Source organism: Schistocerca cancellata, chromosome 2, assembly GCF_023864275.1.
Source record: "Schistocerca cancellata isolate TAMUIC-IGC-003103 chromosome 2, iqSchCanc2.1, whole genome shotgun sequence".
NCBI lineage: Eukaryota > Metazoa > Arthropoda > Insecta > Orthoptera > Acrididae > Schistocerca > Schistocerca cancellata.
Window position 1 is genome coordinate 340,440,343 of NC_064627.1, and position 25,569 is coordinate 340,465,911.

The 25,569-nt window shown below is 42.1% G+C and overlaps 1 protein-coding gene across 1 annotated transcript in view; it reads left to right on the top strand.

Annotated features, from left to right (window-relative positions):
* Window positions 1-11,114, top strand: part of LOC126161724 (chloride intracellular channel exc-4) — a 179,126-nt gene extending 168,012 nt beyond the window's left edge. Inside the window, exon 6 of the mRNA XM_049917762.1 lies at window positions 9,515-11,114. Coding sequence (XP_049773719.1) covers window positions 9,515-9,598 — 84 coding nt within the window. The 3' untranslated portion in view covers window positions 9,599-11,114. The remainder of the gene's footprint in view (window positions 1-9,514) is intronic.
* The last annotated feature ends 14,455 nt before the right edge of the window (window positions 11,115-25,569 follow it).

Genomic DNA, 25,569 nt, shown 5'->3' on the forward strand with positions numbered 1-25,569 from the left:
GTGTCTTTAGATATTGGCTTCTGGCACACTCCTCAGTATTTACGGCCGAGCTCTTCACATTGTATCAGGCCACAGAGTAAATCCGGCGACACAGCCTTTCCAATTGCGTCCTCTGCTCAGACTTACTCTGTGCCCTTCAAAGTCTGTGTGTTGTCCACTGCCCCTTCCATTAGTGCATTAGATCCAGGAAAACTGTCAACTGCTCACTCTTGTTGGAGCCAGTGTGATGTTTCTGTGGGTCCCTGGTCATGTTGATCTGCCAGGAAATGAGGCTGGTGCCAAAGCTGCAGTCCTTGTACCTCAGCCCACAAGTACCTATATTCCCTCCAATCTCTTGTGTTGCCATCTGTCAGGAGGTGGTGTCCCTTTGGCATCTCCAATGGTCCTTACTTCACAGGAATAAGCTCCGGCTTAGTAAGCCTCTCCCAGAGGCTTGGACGACCTCCTCTCAGCCCTCGCACCGGGAGGAGATTATTTTAGCTCGCCTGCATATTAGGCATTGCCATTTTAGCCATCGTCATTTGATAAGTGGTGCTACCCCACCACTATGTATGCATTGTACCAAGTTTTAACTGTCCACCACATTGCTGATGGAATGTTCATTTTTTAACCTTTTACGTCCCTGTTTGGGTTTGCCGTGTGTTACCAGCCATTTTAGTAAATGAAGTGCAAGCTGTCAATCGCATCTTACTTTTTATCTGCCAAAGCAATGTTTCAGAGGCTATTTAATTTTGAGTTTTGTACCTCCGTTTCTGTATGGTGTCTTCTTAGCCCTTTTTCTGTGTGCCTGTTTTAGCTGTCTTCCACTATGTAAATTCGGAATGACTGATACTAGTTTTTTTAACTCCTCTCTGTCTTCATGTTCTATAGTTCTGACTTAGGTGCATATGACCAGTTGTTTTTGCATCCTAAAGCAAAGCAAAATGAAACCAAACCTACTGTTTCCTTAAAGCCCCCTTTGAGCATCGATTCACTTCCCATTGGGAAGTTAGTCCCCAACCCCTAGCCACAGAAGTGATGTTCTCCTCAGACATCCCTTACCAGGAAGGACCCCCTTGGGACAATTGCTTCCCAGAACTCTGCTAACCTACAACTGGATGTCAGCTATTGGCTGCAGGAGCCACAGGTTGCAGGCAGTATGACTTCGGGTTCCTCTTCTTTCCTAGAACCTGGAGCGGACAATTCCTCATAGGTGCCCTCTAAGGACAAGTAGTAGGCTACCAAAAAGGGGGTGGCCCCTGTGCTATCAGACACCACGTTTGCTGCTGGATCAGAGGCAGTGAACAGACCACCCCCCCCCCCCCCCCCCACACACACACACACACACACACACACACACACACACACACACACACACACACACACACACTGGTTTGGAACAAAACTGAATTGACAGTGTATCAAGAAGAGGGAGAGCAGGTGACCATGAGGCATGCCCTGCCTCCTTGGTCCCATCATGGGATACTGATAACATAATCTTCCTGCAGTGGAACTGCATGTTTTTCCACTGCTTGGCTGAGCTACATCATTTTTTAATCTCTCTCCAAGATACTTGTTCCTCAGCAATGTGGGCCCCTACCCTCCATGGCTTTTGGGGCTACTTTAAGAATCACACTGACTGTGAAAGAGCATTGGGTGACGTGTGCACCCAGAACACAGTCTGCCCTGTTTCCTCAGCTCACCCCACCCTCCCTACTTTTGGGGTGACTTAAATGACTGCAAACTTTTGTGGGGTGGAACTGCCTGTGGTATAACTGTTGAAAACTTGCTCGGTGCCTCTAAAATACTGGTTTCCCCACACACTTTGAGGTGAGGTGGCAGATAGGTCTTCTTTGGCCATGGACCATTGACCTTCCCATTTGCAGTTGTCTTCTCCCCTCCATCCATTGGAGGTCCATGATGACCTGTGTGGCAGTAATCATTTCTGATCATTTTGACCTTCCCTTAGTGTCATCCATCTGGTTGTACACAAAGATGGGCTCTCTCCAAAGCTGACTGGTATGCTTTCACCACTGCCATCGCCATTTACTTCCTGCCACATGAAGGCATCGATTAGTTGTCCAGAGCAGAACTACAGCCATTCCATCTATTTGCAACTGACCCAGCTAGCCCCTCTTCCTTGAGTCCTTCCCGTCAGAAGACAGTACATCAGTGTACAGCCCCCATCCCCTCCACCATAAGCAACATCTGTCAGTGGAATACCCCATAAAACTAAACAAGAATGCTGGAAGCAACATGTTGCTATCATTTGTCCAAGTAAATGTCCTTCACAGGTTTGCATGAAGATTAAACACCTCTATGAATATGAGAAGGGTGCACCTGGTTTATCAGTGAATGGTGATATCTAAACCGATCTAGACACTGTTGCTAGACATTTTGCTTTTCATTATGCGTTTCATTATGCTTGAGCCTCTGCATCTAAGAACTGTCGGCTTTCATTTTGTGTCCTCAAACAGGGAGTAGAGGGACTTCCTTTGCTGCACGGCATATGGAACCTTGCTGTACCCTGTTCAGTTAGTGGGCATTTTTCAGTGCCCTCCACCTTTGCCCAGACATAGCTCCATGTCTAGACCATATCCACAGCCAAATGTTCAAGCACTTATCATTGGATTGCCAGCATCACATCCTTACTGTTTTTAACTGTATCTGGGGTGATGGTAAGTCCCTGAGTCGGTGGCAAGAAAGTTTGATAGTCCCAGTACTGAAAGTGTGTAAACACCACCACCACCACCACCACCCAGTTAGCGCCACTGATGTTCTCGATAAGTTGCTCACACATGGTGAGCCGACAGCTATGTTAGTACAGAGAGTATCGGGATTTGGCTCTCTGCCCCAGAGAGGTTTTCGCATAGGCCGTTCTTCTGTTGACAGTTTGGTCTGCATGGAGTCGGCTATCCAGTCAGCTTATGACATGACACACCACCACATCCTCATTACCTTCCATTTCCGTGCTGAGCATCCCTATCTTTCTCGTCGCTATTAATGGACTGGTGGCGGCTGCTGGGCCGACAGTGTCCTCCCGTCTTTGTATGCTGAAAATGTTTGTATCTGTCGCTTCCTGCATCATGGGCACTGCAGAATGTCGTCTGCTGGGGGTAATCTAACGGGCACAATCTCTCCTCCATGGCTTTGTTTTTGGTGGAAAAGTCGTGTGTTGTGCATTTCTACTGTCGACGTACAGTCCATCTCCATCCGCACCTGTTCCTCGATGGCCAATCCCTAGAAGTGGTGGACACCCATCGCTTCTTGGGTCTGGTCTTTGATGCCCAGTTGACATGGCTTCCTCATCTTCGCCAGCTGAAGAAGGCGTGCTGGTTACATCTCAATGTTCTTAGATGTCTATGCAATACAACCTGGGTTGAAGGCTACTCTATTCTGTGATTGTACAAAGTGCTGGTCCAGTCTTGTTCAGACTATGGGAGTCCTGTCTATGGTTCTGCGTTACCATTGAGGGGTATGACTTGCGACTGGTGCCTTCCAGGCTAGCCCTGTGATTAGCCTTCTCACAGAGGCGGGGATTCCACCACTGCGAGTTTTACGCCAACAAAAGCTGATATCTTACGCGCTCCGCATTTGCTGCACCCCAAAGCATCCTAATTATGGTCTCCTTTATCCAGACACAGAGATCGACCTCCCGCGGTGATGGCCAGGATGTGGGCTTACCATGGCTGCCCATGTTCAGTCACTCTTTTTCTGAGCTCCAGCACTTCCCTTTACTGCCTATTTTCTCCGCTCACGCATGTACCCCTCTGTGGTGCATCTCTCGGCCACAGATCTGTCTTGATCTCTCCATCAATTCAAAGGATGCTATCACTCCAGAGGCCCTTAGACACAAATTCTACTGTCTCCTCAGTTCATTCCATGGTTCAGAAGTGATTTATACTGATGGCTCTATGGTTGCTGGTCACACTGGTTTGCTTGCACTTGTGCAAGACACGCGGAACTTCGTTCCTTGCCAGATGACTGTTTTTACTGCAGAATTGGTAGCCATCTTGCACGCACAGGACTGTCCGCTTCCGCTCAGGACTGTCCTTCACTACCTGTAGTAACTCCTTGAGCAGTTTGCAAGCTGTCAGCCAGTGCATCCCTCGCCACCCGTTGGCCATAGCTATCCAGGACTCCCTTTCTCCTCTTGATAAACGTGGATGCTCAGTGGTGTTCAAATGAACACCAGGCCATGTTGAGATCCCTCGCAATGAACTTGCCGATCGATTGGCTAAATTGGCTACTAACGGGCCTTCTCTTGCTATTGGCATTCCGGAAATAGACCTTCGCTTGGCATTATGTCGTCGGGTTTTGGGACTTTGGAATGCAGAATGGCACACTCTTTCTTCGCAGAACAAGCTCAGGGCGATAAAAGATTCTAAAACTATGTGGTGGTCCTCCTTACGGGCCTCTCGTAAAGCTGGCTTCACATGGGCCATACTTGGCTGACTCACGGTTATCTCCTCTGTTGTGAGGAACCCCTCTCTGTTGTTGTGGATAACTTGATTGTAATTCACCTCTTACTGGACCGCCCTGACTTTGCCGCCCTGAGACGGATTTTTAGCTTTCCTGATTAGCTACCCCTGGCGTTAGCTGACAGTGCCTCAGCGCCTGATCTAGTTTCAAGATTTCTTAGTGATGGGGGTTTTTATCGCTTTGTTTAAGGATGGGATCGTCAAGGTTATCAGTTGGTGGAGGGGATGGCAGGCTGTCTTGCTCCGCGATGTGCCCCGACTGGACTGGCTTGGACTGCCCGACTGGGCTGGCTTGGACTGGGCTTGGTGGTTCACCCCCCCTCCCCCGCCCTCTGCCGTCCCACTCCTTTCTTTATGGGGTCTGTTTCCTCTTGAGTGTCTATCTTGTCTACCTGTACTTCTTGCTTCATGCCCCTGTCATTAGTCACTTTCTTTCACTCCTCTCTTCTTCCGCTTTCTTCCTTCCTTTTAGTTATTCCGAGGTTGGAGGGACTGATGACCGTGTAGTTGGTCCCTTTCTCCAATCCAACCAACCAATCATTACCCTCCACAAGTGTAGTCTCCTGGGCCATTGTCCAGTTTTTGTCCATAACATTGCCATACTGTACTTCAGTGTTCTAAATGGTGCTTTTCACGGTCCTCCCCATATACAAGAGTACGGGGTCTCACTTGAGCTCTACAGTGCGTGTGTCTTTTTTTCTAGTGGCTATCAATGGTCTAACTGCAGCTGTGGGATCTAGAGTCACCCTCCCTGCATGCTAACAACTTTTGCATCTATTATTTCTCCTAACTGTGGATGTTGCTGAAGGTTGACTGCAGGGAGGCATGTGAAAGTCAGCCTTAACTCTTCGCAGTCTCAGTAACACCAGCTGGGGTGCAGACAGCTCTACACTTTCTTGGTACTACAGAGCTTTGATACTGTCATGTCTTGATTATGAGAACTGGTGTGTGGCTTAGCATTGCCTTGAGCAGGTGCTAGACCCAACGCACCATTGAGCCTGACTTGAGACATGGGCCTTTTGGACCACCCCAGTGATCAGCCTAATCACCGAGGCAAGGGATCCCTCCCCTACAGGTCAGGCACCAACAATTTGCTCAACTGTGTAGTACGCATTCTGTGCTCCACTGAGCAGCCAAACTGCGAAGTGGTTTTTCCTAGCAGGGAAATCTACCTCCCACAACAGACGCCAAGTTCTGAAGTCACGGCCACAGTTTTTCAGGGAGAAATCGCGTGTGCCTTCACAGTGTGTATTCTGTCTTTGTCTGGTGCAACTTCTCCTTCAGACAGAAAGAAGCAATAAACTGTATGGTTTTTTGCAATCCGTTCTTACACTATTGATGAATTTAAAGACTCAGACGTCATACACACTAACAGCTGTACAGTCAATGGACAAATTGGATTTGTCTACACACAAGCAAGATGCAGTGAACTAGGCTCCCTGCCAGATGGATGCAGTGCTGCACAGTTTATGGCCATTGCTCAAACCCAACCGCATCTGGACTGATGGCACATTTCCTGGATGCTGCCGTCCAGGTAAGCCCGGTAAGGACAAAACCCTCCCTTCCAGCTATATCCCCATCTCTTACCAGCTGCGTTTGCAAGGTGATGAAAAGTATGATTCATGCCCGGCTGGTGTGGTGGCTCGAATCTCGCCATTTACTCACGAATGCACAGTGTGGATTTAGAGCGCAGCATTTTGCAGTTGACCATCTCGTTACTTTGTCCACCCATGTGATGAAGGGTTTCCTGCGGAAATCCCAGACTGTGGCAGTTGTTTAGATTTAGAGAAGGCCCATGACACCTGCTGGAGAACTGGTATCCTCCGTACTCTTTACATGTGGGGCTTCTGTGGGTGCCTGCCCTGTTTTCTTTGGGCATTTTTACAAGACAGTTTTCAAGGTGCATGTGGATTCTGCTTTGTCGGACACCTTTATTCAGGAAAATGGTGTGCCTCAGGGTTCCATCCTGAGTGTCATCCTCTTTGCTGTCACCATTAATCCTATCACGGCCTGTCTCCCGCCGGGTGTCTCCAGCTCCTATTTGTCGATGATTTTGCCATCTATTGCAGTTCTCCACGGGCCTCTCTCACTGAGCGGTGTCTTCAGTGCTGTCTTGACCGTCTTCACTCCTGGAGCATTGCCAATGGCTTTCACTTTTCCAATGACAGAACTGTGTGTATGAATCTCTGGTGGCGCAAATGGTTTCTCCCCCATCTCTTCATCTTGGGCCTGTTGCCCTTCCATTCGTTAACACTACGAAATTCCTGGGCCTCATGCTCGATAGGAAACACTCTTGGTCCTCCCTTGTCTCTTACCTGGCAGCCTGCTGTACACAGTCCCTCCATGTCCTCTGTGTCCTCAATGGTACTTCTTGGGGTGACAATCGAACCACCCTCCTCGGTTTGTACCGATCCCTTGTCTGTTGAAAACTAGACTATATGGGTGTTTCGTTTACTTATCTGCATGCCCATCCCTTTTATGCCACCTCAACATTATCTACCATCGTGGCATGCGTTTGACCATATGTGCCTTTTACACCAGCCCGGATGAGTGTCTGTATGCTGAAGCTACTGAACTACCACTGTCCCTACGAACATAGTCATCTCCTGTATGATCCCCCCCAGTCATGTTGGGATCTCAGGGGATGAACATATGACAAGTTGTAAAAGTTGACTGCAAGGATGTCAACTTTGGAGATGGGGGTACCATAACTGGATCTTCATTATACTTTATGCAAACAGTTGTTAAATGCTTGGAATGAGAATTGGTGTGCCCTGATTTCACCAAATAAATTGTGGACCATAATGGAGACCACGAATATGTGGCAATCTTCTTGTGCTTCTCGCTGGGAATCTAATGTCGTCTGTCAGCTTCACTTTGGCCGCACTTGGATTTAACCATGGCCACACGCTTCAACATGGGGATCCACCCCATTGTCAGCATATGCCCATCTCACATTAGCCCATGTCGACCTGGACTGTCCTAATTTGACCACCTTACGGTGAAACCTTAAACTAGGTGACAAGCTATCTCTGGTGCTAGCAGATGGTGCTAAAATGGCCTGTTTGGTTTCATGCTTTATGTGTGAAAGCAGTTTTTACTTCTCCCATCGACGCAGGGCACATTAGCCTCGTCAGCCGCATGCTCCGACCCAAAGGCCCCATGGCTACACATACTTGGTTCCTGCCCTTTCCACCTTTTTAATTCTTATTCTTTTATATCTGTCATTGGTTGACAGACTTGTCATTGTTCTCTTTCCTGAGAGTTTATCTGTGTAGCTAGTTTTCTTGTGATAATGAAGGGTGTGGAAGCACCACTTGGATGCAGAGGGTCTCTCCCCAACCACATAACATGTCCCGGGGGCCTCCAGCTGCTTTGTGGGTGGAGCAACTGACACCTTCAACCCTGTACTTGTCCCTGTTCTACTTGCTTTTATCTCTTGGTTTTCTTGATTCTCGGACACACCACAGTCCATTGGGATTGGTCTTTCTTTGGTAACTGTAGTGGATTTTGTTTGTACTTACAAAAATATAACGGTCATTTTAGATAATTGAATATTTTTCCATTAACATTTAACTTCTACTGTAATACAGAGAAAATAGAGATAGTTGTGTATACGTTAGGTTTATCAAGTATTAAGTTGATGCCATTAACAATGCAGTATACTTCATATATAGATAAGAAAATGTAGTTCCAACAGGCTACCAAATTTTAATTTGATTTATTTTGTGCTATTTGCTTCTAATTGCAATGTTCTCGGTGATGTGTATGAAAATTGCTATTGAAAAGCAAAATGTTTTTAAACTTAATCTTTAATTGGAAAATTTTAGATTTGTTTAAATGATAGGAATATTTCACTTGTTCTGTTTAGTATTGGAGACAAGTATGTTGTCATTCCATGGTTTTAATGTGATTCCAAATAATTACATTACATAAGTACTTGTTCCCTATATCATGAATATTACATTTCATGATAATTTGGAACGTGCCAGTTTAACATAAGTTTTCTTCACAGCAATATAATTTTTTTTAGGGTTGTTACCTCATACCTAAAAATTCATCTGTTGAGTAAATGTTGTCTTTCAGAAATTCTTTTAATTTGTTTTTAAATGTTGGTTGGCTATCTGTCAGTCTTTTAATGCTATTTAGCAAAGAACACACAGATTTTTGTGGCAACATGGTTAACCCATTTCTGTGCCAAAGTCAGATTTAACCAAGAATAGTGAAGATCATTTTTTCTTCTAGTGTTGTATCTCTGCACTTCGCTGTTATTTTTGAATTTAGGGATGGGTTATTAAGAAAAGATTTCATAAGTGAATATCTGTATTACAAAGGTGCTGTGAATATCCAGAGTTCCTTAAATAAATGTCTGCAAAGTGTGATATTGGGTGGGCTCCAGCTATTATTTTGATTACATGTTTTTGTGCAATGAATACTTTCCTCGATGATGAATATCCCAAAAATATGCCACCATATGAAAGCAGTGAATGAAAATAGGCTAGGTGTAGTAGGCTAATTTACTGATAAGTTTATATCCAAAATTTGCAATAACGCTAATAGTGTAACTAGCTGAACCTAGCAGATTCAGCAGATCATCAATGTGTTTCTTCCAATTCAGTTTCTCATCAGTGCACACACCCAAAGTTCTTGAATATTTTGCCTTAGCAACAGACTTCTGTTGAGTCTATATTTATTAGTGGTGTTATGCCATTTATTGTACAGAACTGTGTGTTATCGAAATTTAGTGAGTAAATTTGCAGGGAACCACTTGATAATTTTCTGAAATACAGTGTGTAAAATTTCCTCAGCTGATTCTTGTTTGTTGGGTGTGATTACTGTACTTGTATTAAAATCAAAAAGTATATTTTATCTTCAAGAACATGTTGCAAGTCGTGTTAGTGTTTTTGTCAGTTTTCGTCTATAAATTTATAGTAAAATGTGGGGAAGAGACATTAAATGTCAACTTTGAATGTCATTAGGTTGTGTATACAGCCACATAAATTTTGTACGTTTTGTAGACTGAGAACTCCCTAATTGTTTTAAACTTTTTCCAGGCAATGAAAATGAAGAAACATGAAGAGCTAGAAACACCTACATTTACAACATCAATTCCTGCTGAAATATCCCTTGAAGATTAAACCAGATGCAGTATATGGGAAAGTGAAGCAGAAGTTGATCAGTGCATTTATTTAGTAGAACGAATAAATTAAGGTGTAGCAGCCAGTGCTGCAGGACATGAAGTGAACCGTCAAATGCATCTTAATTTTTATTTTTCTATGCATTTACGGCTGTGCATTTAAGAATTTTCTACACATCCCAAGATGCACTATGCCATTTTGCTGAAGTTGAGTAATTTTGCCATTAACGTAGAGGACATTTACAGCAATTGTTAGTTTTATTGAATTTCTGAGACAGTGACACGGTAGTGTATTTGATAAATTGTTTCATTTACTGTGAATTAATCAGTTAGCTATTTCACAAAGCTTTTTTACTTTGTGAATATGAAAGGATTGTCTTACTGACAGTCAAATGAGGCACCTACAATTTGATATTCAGTTTTTCTCAGTGTTTTATTCAATAATACAAATTTTTATTTTGCTGGAAAGCAATAAAGTTCATTATATTTGTAGAATTTTAATATACAGTATTTAAGTTGTTTTCCTGTGTGTATAAAACATCACATGTTTTGTGTCATTGTGTGAACTGTATTTAAGAACTTTTGTTTCATTACATGGAATTACTAAAATTTGAGTCCATTGCTGTTTGATAAAACAGGAACACATGAATTTTATCCATGTAGTCTACTATTAATCAAATACATGAACAATTGAGTCTCTAACTCTTTATTTGCAATTGTTTGCTCTTTATATTGTTATACAATTTGAATATATTGTATATTCAGTTACTACTTGCACTTCAGACAGATTTATATATGCTGTGCTTCCTCAAAAATTAGTTGTCCCCTCTTTTACCCAGGAAATGGGTTTTTTTCTGTAACCGTACAGTGTACAGATTTCATTTGACACTGATGCCGTTTTCTGCTAAGGATAATGTATTCTTGAGAACATCTGTCTTCCTGTCATTGCATTATAATTTTTCGTCTTCACTATAACATGTCTTTAAAACAAGTGTTTGAAGAAATTAATGATGAACTCAGACACACAGAATTAGTCAAAGCACAAATATTGAAGTTCAAATTAAGATGTTCCTGTTTAATGGCCTACTCCAGACATTATCCCATGTAACATGATTTTGTGCCTTCATGCTAAAAGAATGGAGAGCCTAATTTGGTATTATTCTATAATATTCTCGAGCAGTGTCTAAGAGTACTTACTTTTGTAATATTTGCTGTAAGACTTGTAGTGGCGCATTGATAGAAATTTTAGAAATTAATTTGTTTAAAGGGTAAGTGCCAGCCAAATTCCTAACCAACAGTGTTTGGCCTGTAAATAATGTATTTTATAAGAATTTCATAACACATTGTACAGTGTCCATTATAAAACCAAATTTAAGGCTTCATTGTCAAGTTCTCTCTTCCAGAAATCCATATGTTTCTTACAGATTTAATCTGTCCAGTGTAATGTATACTTTTTAATATAATTAAAATGTGAAGGTATTTGTCAGAAATGACACCAATAAAATTTATAAAAAATATTTATAGACTGCCTGATGCCATGTGATAACTCCACACAGTTCCTGCCTTTATTTGAGAAGTTATTTCAAGAAAAGGTCTGCATTTTTTAACCTACTGAACCAGTAGTGAGATTTCTAAACACTGCTAAACAAATGCTCTGAAATTTTTACTAACTTATTTGGAAACCCTTCACACACACACACACACACACACACACACACACACACACACACACACACACACACACACTCACTATTAGATCTGTAGTGGTCTAAACATTGTATGTTTTCACTGTTTCTTACAATAGGTGGTGTGAGTTGAACTGCTGAAAACATATAGCCACAAGCACTTAACTCTATTTAAAGTGTAACCCAATTTAATGTGTTAACACTGATAAAAGATGATTGGCTGAATTGTGAGTTCATTGAGAGATCATTCATTCTCTATAATAAAACAATGTAGAAGAGTCTAAACAAAAGTTTATGAACATAGGTTTTTGTAGAAAAACTTACTGGAATCAAAAGATTTCTTGAGTTAATCAGTAGTTTGGCTAGCTGAAGCAAATAAAATGCAGCAATTAGGTACATTCTTTATATGCAGCAGTATAGTTCGTGATATGATATACTTCGTAGTGCATACATGAAATTTAGTTGAATGATTAAGTTTAGTTACATATAGTTTGCTTTTGGTTGCTGTCTTTGTTGTATACTGTGCAAAAGCAATCTCTCTCTCCTTCAGTGATCTTACTCAGTGTCCACAGCCAATGAGGTATTGGCTAACTGCATTTTTTCTTTGTTTAGCCACTGAGTGTCTTAAAAGTTTTTCTCTCAAATAACCACCAATAATGACTGTACCTGTAGTAGCAATACATGGACTGATCAGCTTCACCCAACATGGTTCTACATCTCGCATTTCCTTATCTCTATAGATGGCTTCATTTTCCCTAAAGTTAGTCGTTACAGATCCCACAGCATACATAGTCTGTAATGTAATCATTGTTCTTGCAACAATGCATGTAGAACATAATCCACACAGTGATATTTCACCTTAAATGTTCTGCGTATTTTTGTGAGTGCATTGTGGTTAATTTAACATTTTTATCTATCTTGTAAATTTGTTTGCATCATGTTTAAAGTGTGTGTGTGTGTGTGTTGTGCAACAAACGGTGTGTCTACAATGCAAGCTGTAATTATTTTATACAGAAATTTTGAAGGTGCTTGAAAAGCTGCTTACAGATAACGATATGTAATGCCTATAGTGCATCGCAGCTTGGAGCAATCAGTTCCACTGCTGAAACAGGGTTAGCACACTGAAGGAAGAGGTGGAAAATTGTGTATTCCATTCAACAACTTGTACCTCTGGTACTGCAGTACCACAGTTTAGAATTCAGTGTTATGGCAACAAGGCACAGAAATACTGAGGCAGTCTACACGTTTCCTTTCAAAATCCAAATCAAACAGGCCATACCTGTAAGAGTTCTGTGACAGAGGGCGGACTTTGCGAACCAGATTCTAACCATGACTAATAATGAAGGATTTGAAAATGGCTAATACTGGTTCAGATGAAGCACACTTCAAACTGAATGGTTCATTAATAAATAAAACCAGCAGTTTTGTTTTAGGGTTGTGATAATCCCCATTTGTGTGAAGTGAAACCACTGTATTCTCCCAAAGTTACTGTTTGGGCTGCAGTATGTAACAGAGCCATTATTAGCCCTTCTCATTTGGGAAACAATCAGTATTGTACTTCACATTGCAATTTTGGAACAGTATGTCACTACACAGCATTATAAGAATAAACCTGATGTAAACAAACACAAACCCACGATTGGTCAGAAGCTGTAGCACAAGTACACTGGTGGTGTTACACTCTTGGAAGTAGGTCCTACTTATGTATTAGATATAAGTTAAATTAAATGACACTTTAAGATATTCAAACGTATTAACAGCCATCAACATTTTTTGTAATAATGCTTTAGGTACATAGTTTTATGTCAAAAACATGAACAGTCACAGCCTCTGCAGTGTTGTGCTATGATTGTCCCACTGTTAAAACACAGTATCAAAATGGCTGGGCCACTTTCTATTCCGTAGTGAAATGCGCATGTGGAATACAGTTACAATGTGCCGAGAAATGGGCTGTTCTCAATGTTTTCATAAATTTATGGAGATAATCACCTTTGATGTTTTCCCAGCTGATGTATGTAATACAGCTGATGCATAAACCCAAATCTTAGGTGTAGCACATTTCCCATTCAGAGGCTAGCTAATAATTTGGTGGCAGAGAGAGAGAGAGAGATTTAGCATTGCATTAATCATATATCTTGGCACCCATTTTGTTTGCAACTGGTGATTTTAGGTAGCAGTGAGCAAGAGATTTAAGGGAAATTGATCAAAGTTCTAGAAGTGTGCAGCACTGGTTCCGCAAAATTAATCTGAGCACAAATCCCATCAGCCTGGTGCAACCTGGAGTGCTTGGTTAGTAATCTTCATGAACTTAGGTTTTGTCTTCAGGAAACTGCCTTCACCATCATCTAACCATATTGTGCCTCATAGTGTTTGGTAGTCCACAGAATTGGCAGTGGACGTCTGCTGGGCTTTACTTCTGAACATGCACAATGTTGACAAGTTCTTAATGGTTTCTACAATACTCTGCAAGCCACTCAATGGTGTGTGGTGGAGGGTACTTAACATGCCACTGTCATTACCTCCCTTTCCTGTTCGTCGCGTATGGTTTGTGGGAATAACGACTGCCGGAAAGCCGCCGTGCACGCTCAAATCTCTCTAATTTCACATTTGTGATCTCCTCGGGAGGTATAAGTAGGGGGAAGCAATATATTGGATACCTCATCCAGAAACGCACCCTCTCGAAACTTGGACAGGAAGCTACACCGTGATGCAGAGCGCCTCTCTTGCAGAGTCTGCCACTTGAGTTTGCTAAACATCTCCCTAACACTATCACGGTTGCCAAATAACCCTGTGACGAAACACGCCACTCTTCTTTGGATCTCCTCTGTGAACCCGACCTGGTACAGATCCCACACTGATGAGCAATACTCAAGTATAGGTCGAAAGAGTGTTACATAAGCCACCTCCTTTGTTGATGGACTACTTTTTCTAAGGACTCTCCCAATGAATCTCAACCTGGCACCCGCCTTACCAACAATTAATTTTATATGATCATTCAGGGTGTATACGACCCGGGACAATGGGGAAATCCGGGAAAAACCCGGGAATTTTTTCATCCGGGAGAAAATCGGGAAAAACCCGGGAATTTTTCGGAATTCCGGGAATTTTTCATTGTTTTAGCTTTCTGTTAAATTTTTGTAATTTTGACTGCAGAATTGATTCTCTAGCAAAGAATGTTATTGTATCCTGGCTACTGGAGAACTGCAGCGATAAAATATAAACGAGAGGGAAAAAAATAAAACCGTAGTGGCAAATGAGATGTGCAATTTAGGACAAACACCGTGCACGCACAAGCGTTTGCAGATAGCAAAAATATGTCAAAGGCCTTAGGGCGCAGACTGTAATTCTTCGTAACAATAAACTACTTGCTATGAGCATGACGTAACAACTGTTCACATTAGGTTCGTTTGACCAGTTGCCAGCGGTCTAGTGCGCATGCGCATTTGACTCGCGTATAAGCAGTACCTTCTCCCGCTTCCCGCTACTTGAAGTTTGGCTGTTAGCTGTATCGGTAGCAGCAAGCAGCCAGATGCAAGTGAGAAAAATTTTCTTGTGCGCCCTAGCTGCCAGATTCGCGCTTGCACATAGTTGTCAGAGTTGTAGTGGGAAGGGGGTTAGTCCTACGTGACCCGTGTTTACGTTAAGTGATTTCGATGCTTCTCTTCGTGTACAGTTCCCACGTCAAATGAAAACAAAATGGATTTTTGTGACCGGGAGCTATCAAGTGAATTAAAATGCATTCCCATAATTAGGGAGGGCAAAAATATATTATTAATTTCAGTTTCTGATTTTATTTTCTTTCCAAGTTAGTAGCAGACAAGCAGTAATCGCCTTGCAGAAGAATGAAGTTATTTTTGCAAGTTTGCTAAAGAAATTCCGCTGAGGCAATCATTTTATTTGAAACGAAGTGTTTCATTCTACAGTATTGGCTAGTTTCAACTGTTCGCTGAATTTCAAGTGCACGTTATCATCTTCTGCCATGTATGGCATTACGCCATAATAGAGAACCAAATAAGAGATCGTAGAGTACTGGTACTCCTAGAAAATTTACATCCGAAAAACCACACTGAAAAGCTTAATATCATATGGGACCTACTTCATAGTGAATCTGGAAAAAGCCAATTTGCACTTCAAGCCGAATTATGCATTTTAGTATGGTTTACGAAATTTCGATGCTCGTTGGAGTATCCTCTGATGCCCCGTTTCTTATATGGTGCAATGTAAGCTCTCTTAGTGCTTTATACACACGAACACGCGGGTTTCCTACACCACTGCAGTTGCACACGCACAATAATGAGCTCTCTGGCAACTGGTAAATCGAACCTATTTCTAACAGTATTGCGAACGGTGGTTAGAAAAGAGTTACTTTCAAAGGAAATTTCTTTTCACGCACGATGAATTATGTTGTGTGAGAAAGTGGCATGGATATCTAAATCACAGAGCGTTCAAAACTGAAGTGTTTGAGGACCAGCCACTTAAAAGAATTTCGAGCCGAGGCATTTATGACATAATTTTAAATTTACTGGCACATTTGTGTGATGTATCTCAAAGTATAACACACGCAAAAAAAGATCAATATTACATGTGAAAGTTTAACTTCTATTCCAGCGTGTTCATCTTAGGGAGCAATATTATATGAGAAAGCTTAGCTTTTCTTGTAGATATACGGTACTGTGTACATTAATGTAAACCGTTAATTTTTCCTGTTGTGTGTTCAGGCTATGTACCCAGGAATCTTGCTATTGGCTGATTATAACACGTGTCCTATGCTCTGAATAGCTGAATAGCTGCTGTCATCGGCTGGCGAGATCTCGTGGCTTGAGATATGACTCGCTTGCAAAAGGACATCGCAACCTCGGTTGCAACGTTCCGGAAACTAACGCGCTGTGTTTGGTGCAATTCGAATTTATGCTTTCTTAATACGAAAATATGCAGCGTATATGTAGCTGCAAATCAAAGGTCTTTCCAAAACTTCTCTCCTTTTTTTTATTAAAAGTCTCTCCAAAACTTCTCTGCTACGTCTTTTCTTTTCTTCTTTTTTTTTTTTTTCCCCCGAGAAGTTCTACGCGATTATATAAAACGTTAACCATTCAAAGGATTGATAAGTTTTACAGTTCCGAGGGAAAGTCTACTGTCACTTAGCACAGAAAAAGTGTATTTTCGATATATTTTAAACGAGATATCCGGGAATTTTTTTTCCTTGTCCCCGTATACACCCTGTCATTCCACATCAAATCGTTCTGCACGCATACTTCCAGATATTTTACAGAAGTAACTGCTACCAGTGTTTGTACCACTATCATATAATCGTACAATAAAGGATCCTTCTTTCTATGTATTCGCAATACGTTAAATTTGTCTATGTTAAGGGTCAGTTGCCACTCCCTGCACCAAGTGCCTACCCGCTGCAGATCTTCCTGCATTTCGCTGCAATTTTCTAATGCTGCAACTTCTCTGTATACTACAGCATCATCTGCGAAAAGCCGCATGGAACTTCTACAGGCAAAGTAACCTTTGGCGTGCAATAACAGGGGAGTGTTATGGGACCATTGCTTTTCACTATTATATATATATATAAAGAAAGATGATGAGACTTACCAAACAAAAGCGCTGGCAGGTCGATAGACAAACAAACATACGCACAAAATTCTAGCTTTCGCAACCAACGGTTGCCTCGTCAGGAAAGAGGGAAGGAGAGGGAAAGAAAAAAGGATTTGGGTTTTAAGGGAGAGGGTAAGGAGTCACTCCAATCCCGGGAGCGGAAAGACTTACCTTATGGGGGAAAAGAGGACAAGTATACACTCGCTCGCGCGCGCGCACACACACACACACACACACACACACACACACACACACACACACACACACACACACACACACACACACACACCCATCCGCATATACACAGACACAAGCAGACATTTGTAAAGGCAAAGAGTTTCCTCTATTTTTTTATATATATATATATATATATATATATATATATAAATAATAGAGGGAAACATTCCACGTGGGAAAAATATATTTAAAAAGAAAGATGATGAGACTTACCAAACAAAAGCGCTGGCAGGTCGATAGACACACAAACAAACACAAACATACACACAAAAATCTAGCTTTCGCAACCAACGGTTGCCTCGTCAGGAAAGAGAGTAGGAGAATGAAAGACAAAAGGATATGGGTTTTAAGGGGGAGGGTAAGGAGTCATTCCAATCCCGGGAGCGGAAAGACTTACCTTAGGGGGAAAAAAGGACGGGATGCCACTTCCTTATACACAAATATTCCGCATGTCCAGGGCCTCGCTGCGATGGAGCACTTCCTTTCACGCCGATCACCTGCCGCCCTACCTAAAACCTCTTTCCTCATTACCTTAGCCAGCTTCATCCTGACCCACAACTTCTTCACTTTTGAAGGCCAGACATACCAACAATTAAAGGGAACAGCCATGGGTACCAGGATGGCCCCCTCGTACGCCAACCTATTCATGGGTCGCTTAGAGGAAGCCTTCTTGGTTACCCAGGCCTGCCAACCCAAAGTTTGGTACAGATTTATTGATGACATTTTCATGATCTGGACTCACAGTGAAGAAGAACTCCAGAATTTCCTCTCCAACCTCAACTCCTTTGGGCCCATCAGATTCACCTGGTCCTACTCTAAATCCCATGCCACTTTCCTTGACGTTGACCTCCACCTGTCCAATGGCCAGCTTCACACGTCCGTCCACATCAAACCCACCAACAAGCAACAGTACCTCCATTATGACAGCTGCCACCCATTCCACATCAAACGGTCCCTTCCCTACAGCCTAGGTCTTCGTGGCAAACGAATCTGCTCCAGTCCGGAATCCTTGAATCATTACACCAACAACCTGAAAACAGCTTTTGCATCCCGTAACTACCCTCCCGACCTGGTACAGAAGCAAATAACCAGAGCCACTTCCTCATCTCCTCAAACCCGGAACCTTCCACAGAAGAACCCCAAAAGTGCCCCACTTGTGACAGGATACTTTCCGGGACTGGATCAGATTCTGAATGTGACTCTCCAGCAGGGATACGACTTCCTCAAATCCTGCCCTGAAATGAGATCCATCCTTCATGAAATCCTCCCCACTCCACCAAGAGTGTCTTTCCGCCGTCCACCTAACCTTCGTAACCTCTTAGTTCATCCCCATGAAATCCCCAAACCACCTTCCCTACCCTCTGGCTCCTACCCCTGTAACCGCCCCCGGTGTAAAACCTGTCCCATGCACCCTCCCACCACCACCTATTCCAGTCCTGTAACCCGGAAGGTGTACACGATCAAAGGCAGAGCCACGTGTGAAAGCACCCACGTGATTTACCAACTGACCTGCCTACACTGTGAAGCGTTCTATGTGGGAATGACCAGCAACAAACTGTCCATTCGCATGAATGGACACAGGCAGACAGTGTTTGTTGGTAATGAGGATCACCCTGTGGCTAAACATGCCTTGGTGCAGGGCCAGCACATCTTGGCACAGTGTTACACCATCCGGGTTATCTGGATACTTCCCACTAACACCAACCTGTCTGAACTCCGGAGATGGGAACTTGCCCTTCAGCATATCCTCTCTTCTCGCTATCCGCCAGGCCTCAATCTCCGCTAATTTCTAATTTCAATCTGCCGCCGCTCATACCTCACCTGTCTTTCAACATCATCTTTGCCTCTGTACTTCCGTCCCGACTGACATCTCTGCCCAAACTCTTTGCCTTTACAAATGTCTGCTTGTGTCTGTGTATATGCGGATGGATATGTGTGTGTGTGTGTGTGCGAGTGTATACCTGTCCTTTTTTCCCCCTAAGGTAAGTCTTTCCGCTCCCGGGATTGGAATGACTCCTTACCCTCTCCCTTAAAACCCATATCCTTTTGTCTTTCCTTCTCCTTCCCTCTTTCCTGACGAGGCAACCGTTGGTTGCGAAAGCTAGATTTTTGTGTGTATGTTTGTGTGTCTATCGACCTGCCAGCGCTTTTGTTTGGTAAGTCTCATCATCTTTCTTTATATATATATATATATATATATATATATATATATATATATATATATATATATATATAATGTGACTTACCAAATGAAAGTGCTGGCAGGTCGACAGACACACAAACACACCCACACAAAATTCAAGCTTTCGCAACAAACTGTTGCCTCATCAGGAAAGAGGGAAGGAGAGGGAAAGACGAAAGGATGTGGGTTTTAAGGGAGAGGGTAAGGAGTCATTCCAGTCCTGGGAGCGGAAAGACTTATCTTAGGGGGAAAAAAGGACGGGTACACACTCGCACACCGACACACATATCCATCCATACATATACAGACACATTCCTTCGTGGAATGTTCCCTTCTATTATAACCATATATATATATATATATATATATGGCAAAAGGAAAGGAGGAGGGGGGGGATAGAATGTGAGACAATAGTGTAAATGCATTACATAATTGGGTTATTTTGGAAGGAGCAATACCTTTATTGCAAAATACTTTTTCTCATCAAAATGGGGGAAAAAAAAACCTTTTCTTTCGATTGCATCTCCATCTTCTATCAAAGTTGCAGAAAGACAGCTAAGTGAAGGGAAAAGGTTTCCCCTCCATTTAATAACACAACCATATTTGTACAAAGTCTAGGACTGAAATTACCCGAGTCAATCCATATAGTACGATCATGTCCAAAGATGGCGTGAGTAACGCATTCCTAGTAGCGAGAGGGGCTATGAGGCAATAATGTTGCACAGTTTCAGTGTTGTGACAGCCATCATTTCTCAGCACGAGTAGAAAATGGCACAACTAATACTGTCTGTCACCAAATGAAACAGGCTCCCAGGTTGATGCCATTTTCCTCGACTTCCAGAAGGCAGGCAGACCAGCTGTGGCTGAATTGAAGAGTTTTTAGCAAACATAACAACATGTTGTTCTCAATGGAGAGACGTGTACAGGCAAAGTAACCTCTGGTGTGCCACAGGGGTGTTATGGGACCATTGCTTTTTACTATATATATATATACATACACGTCTCTCCATTGAGAACAACATGTTGTTCTGTTTGCTAAAAACTCTTCAATTCAGCCACAGCTGGTCTGCCTGCCTTCTGGAAGTCGAGGAAAATGGCATCAACCTGGGACCCTGTTTCATTTGGTGACAGACAGTATTAGTTGTGCCATTTTCTACTCGTGCTGAGAAATGATGGCTGTCACAACACTGAAACTGTGCAACATTATTGCCTCATAGCCCCTCTCGCTACTAGGAATGCGTTACTCACGCCATCTTTGGACATGATCGTACTATATGGATTGACTCGGGTAATTTCAGTCCTAGACTTTGTACAAATATGGTTGTGTTATTAAATGGAGGGGAAACCTTTTCCCTTCACTTAGCTGTCTTTCTGCAACTTTGATAGAAGATGGAGATGCAATCGAAAGAAAAGGTTTTTTTTTTCCCCATTTTGATGAGAAAAAGTATTTTGCAATAAAGGTATTGCTCCTTCCAAAATAACCCAATTATGTAATGCATTTACACTATTGTCTCACATTCTATCCCCCCCTCCTCCTTTCCTTTTGTCCACCATACATCTCCTACCAGCTTCTCTTTCCTCTCTTGAAAAGGAACATACACTTCTGATAGCTAGGATTACTACTGATACGACGCGAAGTGAAATAATGTAAAATGTGAAGATGTTGGTGGAAAACAGAATAAAAATTTGTAATGATTGATAACTGATTTAAACATCAGTGTGCTTCACCAAACCAGAAATGATTAACACAAGAAGTTAAATAGATACATGCTTCAAACATGCAGAGTACAGTAGCCTGTTGTTATAAACAAACTCCTTTGAATAACAACTTTCTATATACATGGTTCCAATTACTTGCAGCTGGTTCACTAGTGTTTTTTTTTTTCTCCTTGTTCTCAATAGCTTTTAGTATTTCTAAGTTGGGGACTGGGATTTTGAAAGTACTGAGTAGTTTCCTTGGTTGTTCAGGCCTATTTTACACTGCTCATTTCTAAGGATGGCTAAAACATTTTCATTTTAATAATTGAGTTCTGCTTTACATTGTCAATCTGGGAGTTTTACTGGGTTACTGCACAAGTCCAAAGCATTTTTCATAAGTTTATAACACAACAGATACATGTAACACAGACTTCAGTCAACTATAATATATTCTCCTTCACTATTTACAAAAGTCTGCAAACACTGGGGTAAACTTTTCGATTCCATGACTGTAGAAATCGTGTGTTTTTGAGGCAAAGAACTCTTCAAGCCACATTCACAGAACATTTTCATCTGGAAAGGAAGCTCCTAGAGTGTTGTTCGAGAGAGAGAGCAGAGATGAAAATCTAAGGGCACAAGATCAAGTGTATAAGGTGACTGTGGAATGACTTCCCCAACCTAACTACTGCATGGTGCTTTTCGTCCTGCATTACCCCTATTTGATTTTATATTTATAACCCTGTATTCACCTGACCAGAAGTCTTGTTCCTCCTGCCACCGAACTTCACTAATTCCCACTATATTCAACTTTAACCTATCCATTTCCCTTTTTAAATTTTCTAACCTACCTGCCCGATTAAGGGATCTAACATTCCATGCTCTGATCCATAGAACACCAGTTTTCTTGCTCCTGATAACAAATAAGAAAAATAAATCTCAAGTGAACTACTATTTATACAATCAGAAACAAGAACACAGACATAACTTCTGTCTAAAATTTGCAGCATTTGTCTAAAGTGTTAAGGGAGTTCAGTATTCTGCTATAAAGCTTTCAGATATAAATCTGGAAACTATGAATCCTGACAAATTCACTGTAAAATTGTCACATAACCAATCTCATAATTATGCGATTGAATATGGATGATGATTTTAACTTCTTGTTAGCAGTGTGATAAGTAACAGTGTTAATTTTAAAGAGAGCCCAGAACAAAAAATACCAAGCAAATGCAGGAGACTGGTTCTAACGATACAGTCCACAACAACATGGAACCAGTAATGAGTACGTTCAAGAAAAAACACATTTCATTCTTGGGACATCTAATTAGGACACAAGGAAACAGAATCAACGAGAGAATGGAGAAATTACGGAACTGTAATAACAACTATAAATTGATTACATAAATCAAGGAAGGTGAGACAACCACAAATTATAAAAGATTTAAAAAACAAAGTAGACAAAAAATAAGACTACAAACTAAGATCAACAGATAGACAGGCAAAAAGGGCAGTTGAAATTAGCAAGGATTAACTTGTACTGGGCCAACAGAAAACTTAAAAACAATCATTAAGCACTTAGCTCTTCTCCTGCTTCGTCTGCGTGTAAAAGAATAAATAAGTAATTGTGGATCAACCTTGATGCTACTTCCACTGTGGTTCACCCACACATTTAAAATTCTTTTTCATTGTGCAACGTATTTCTTTGTGTGGACATTCACATAGACAGTTACCAGCTTTATGTTAATTACCTTATGGAAATAATAATTAGAGAAAATGTAGACAGGTATTGCTACTCTCATGATGAATCTATTAGTTACCTGGCCCATAATTTGCAACAATCACACCCAATTTTGCTTTGGAATAGAAAATAACATCCATTTGTTTCAATACATAGTAGTACCACTGCACACAGTTGTTTTATGAAAAGCTTAACATGACATATCCAGTAGCACAAGCAAGCAGACAGTGACTAATAGAATTACAGTGATATACTTTCATTCGTCTGCCTATATTATCAGATTACTACAATATTTTAAATCATCTGTTTGCTTCCGGTGTACAAAACTTAACATGTGAAAAGTAGAATAAAGCCTTTTGAGAATAACACAGGCAAAGAAGTTACACAATTAAAATAAAAGCTAAATATGGGAAAGAATTAAAACAATTTCTTCATCAGAGATTCATGATTATGTCTAAGAGAAGGATTATTATTTTCTAAAGAGTGATGATGTTTGTATTCTGGGGCCTATCTTCAAATGCACTCAATTTTCTTTCTGCTTTTTTATTATTTCTGAGAGTTTCTCAGTTTCTTACAGTTGACTCACTCAACAAGTCGCTTACTTGTTAGGTGTCTGTGTTTATGTGGTGATAACTGCATGAAACTATGAAAGGATTTTAAATATGTTAAAAGAAAATTCTGTGCACCAGTTAAAGGGACTAAAAGATCTGGAAAAAGTTTATTTTTGTAACCGAAGATCTTAATAATTCACACATCTTCATTGTCAGATGTTAAGTGATTAATGCCATTAGTAATAAATATTTAGTTAAAAATTGATTTTCATTTTCAACTGATGAAAGCCAAGCAAACCAAATGGTCAACACCTTAAATCTGAACTATTTATAGTAGTTTATATTGTCTCTCTTACTGAGAGGAAGAACTGGCAGCTATGTATAGATGTGTCAGAGAAATTTTATGGTGAGAATGAAGATCAAAACAATCTGGAAATAAAAATAACATACATAGCCAAAATATTTTTGTCTGGTCCAGTCTGAGCTGCCAGAGATGGCGGTCATGTGTGCCTGGGGTGTGCTTGCTTGTGTGAAAGAATGTGTGTGCGTGTTTCCTTTTCTGAAGAAGGCTTTGCCTGAAAGATAAATGTGTAACCGTCTTTTCTTTGTGCCTGTCTGCAACTCAACATGTCATCTTAATGGTGAGTAGCAATCTGTCTTCTTCCTCATTTTGTTGATATATTTGTAGACCACACAAGTCACTATATGTATATGAATCAACAAACTGACTAACATAATGTAGTCCATTTATCAGTTTGCAAAAAACACTAAAATGAACACCATTTCAGCTCTGCATATACAGTCCATCCATTTTACAGAACAGAATACTTATATGTGTTATCATCATGTAACCTGCATATCACATTGTCATCTGAAAACTCTGCATTCAACAATGTGCCTAGAATACTGCTAACTCGCCACTTATTACTGAGTGAGTGAAATAAACAAAGTACATGTGGCAATTTATACACCTAACATTCTAGGTCTCAGGCCTAAGATCTCACAAAATATTACACTGAACACATTTTTCACTGCTCTTCACTTAAAACAGATTTCACAAAAAAACTTAGTTCTTAGATTTTACAGTGCATAAAGAAGAAAAAATTCTGCACATCTGTAAATCTGCCTGTCATAACTTTGCACCTCCAATGTCACAATTTACACTCCTGGAAATGGAAAAAAGAACACATTGACACCGGTGTGTCAGACCCACCATACTTGCTCCGGACACTGCGAGAGGGCTGTACAAGCAATGATCACATGCACGGCACAGCGGACACACCAGGAACCGCGGTGTTGGCCGTCGAATGGCGCTAGCTGCGCAGCATTTGTGCACCGCCGCCGTCAGTGTCAGCCAGTTTGCCGTGGCATACGGAGCTCCATCACAGTCTTTAACACTGGTAGCATGCCGCGACAGCGTGGACGTGAACCGTATGTGCAGTTGACGGACTTTGAGCGAGGGCGTATATTGGGCATGCGGGAGGCCGGGTGGACGTACCGCTGAATTGGTCAACACGTGGGGCGTGAGGTCTCCACAGTATATCGATGTTGTCGCCAGTGGTCGGCGGAAGGTGCACATGCCCGTCAACCTGGGACCGGATCGCAGCGACGCACGGATGCACGCCAAGACCGTAGGATCCTACGCAGTGCCGTAGGGGACCGCACCGCCACTTCCCAGCAAATTAGGGACACTGTTGCTCCTGGGGTATCGGCGAGGACCATTCGCAACCGTCTCCATGAAGCTGGGCTACGGTCCCGCACACCGTTAGGCCGTCTTCCGCTCAAGCCCCAACATAGTGCAGCCCGCCTCCAGTGGTGTCGCAACAGGCGTGAATGGAGGGACGAATGGAGACGTGTCGTCTTCAGCGATGAGAGTCGCTTCTGCCTTGGTGCCAATGATGGTCGTATGCATGTTTGGCGCCGTGCAGGTGAGCGCCACAATCAGGACTGCATACGACCGAGGCACACAGGGCCAACACCCGGCATCATGGTGTGGGGAGCGATCTCCTACACTGGCCGTACACCACTGGTGATCGTCGAGGGGACACTGAATAGTGCACGGTACATCCAAACCGTCATCGAACCCGTCGTTCTACCATTCCTAGACCGGCAAGGGAACTTGCTGTTCCAACAGGACAATGCACGTCCGCATGTATCCCGTGCCACCCAACGTGCTCTAGAAGGTGTAAGTCAACTACCCTGGCCAGCAAGATCTCCGGATCTGTCCCCCATTGAGCATGTTTGGGACTGGATGAAGCGTCGTCTCACGCGGTCTGCACGTCC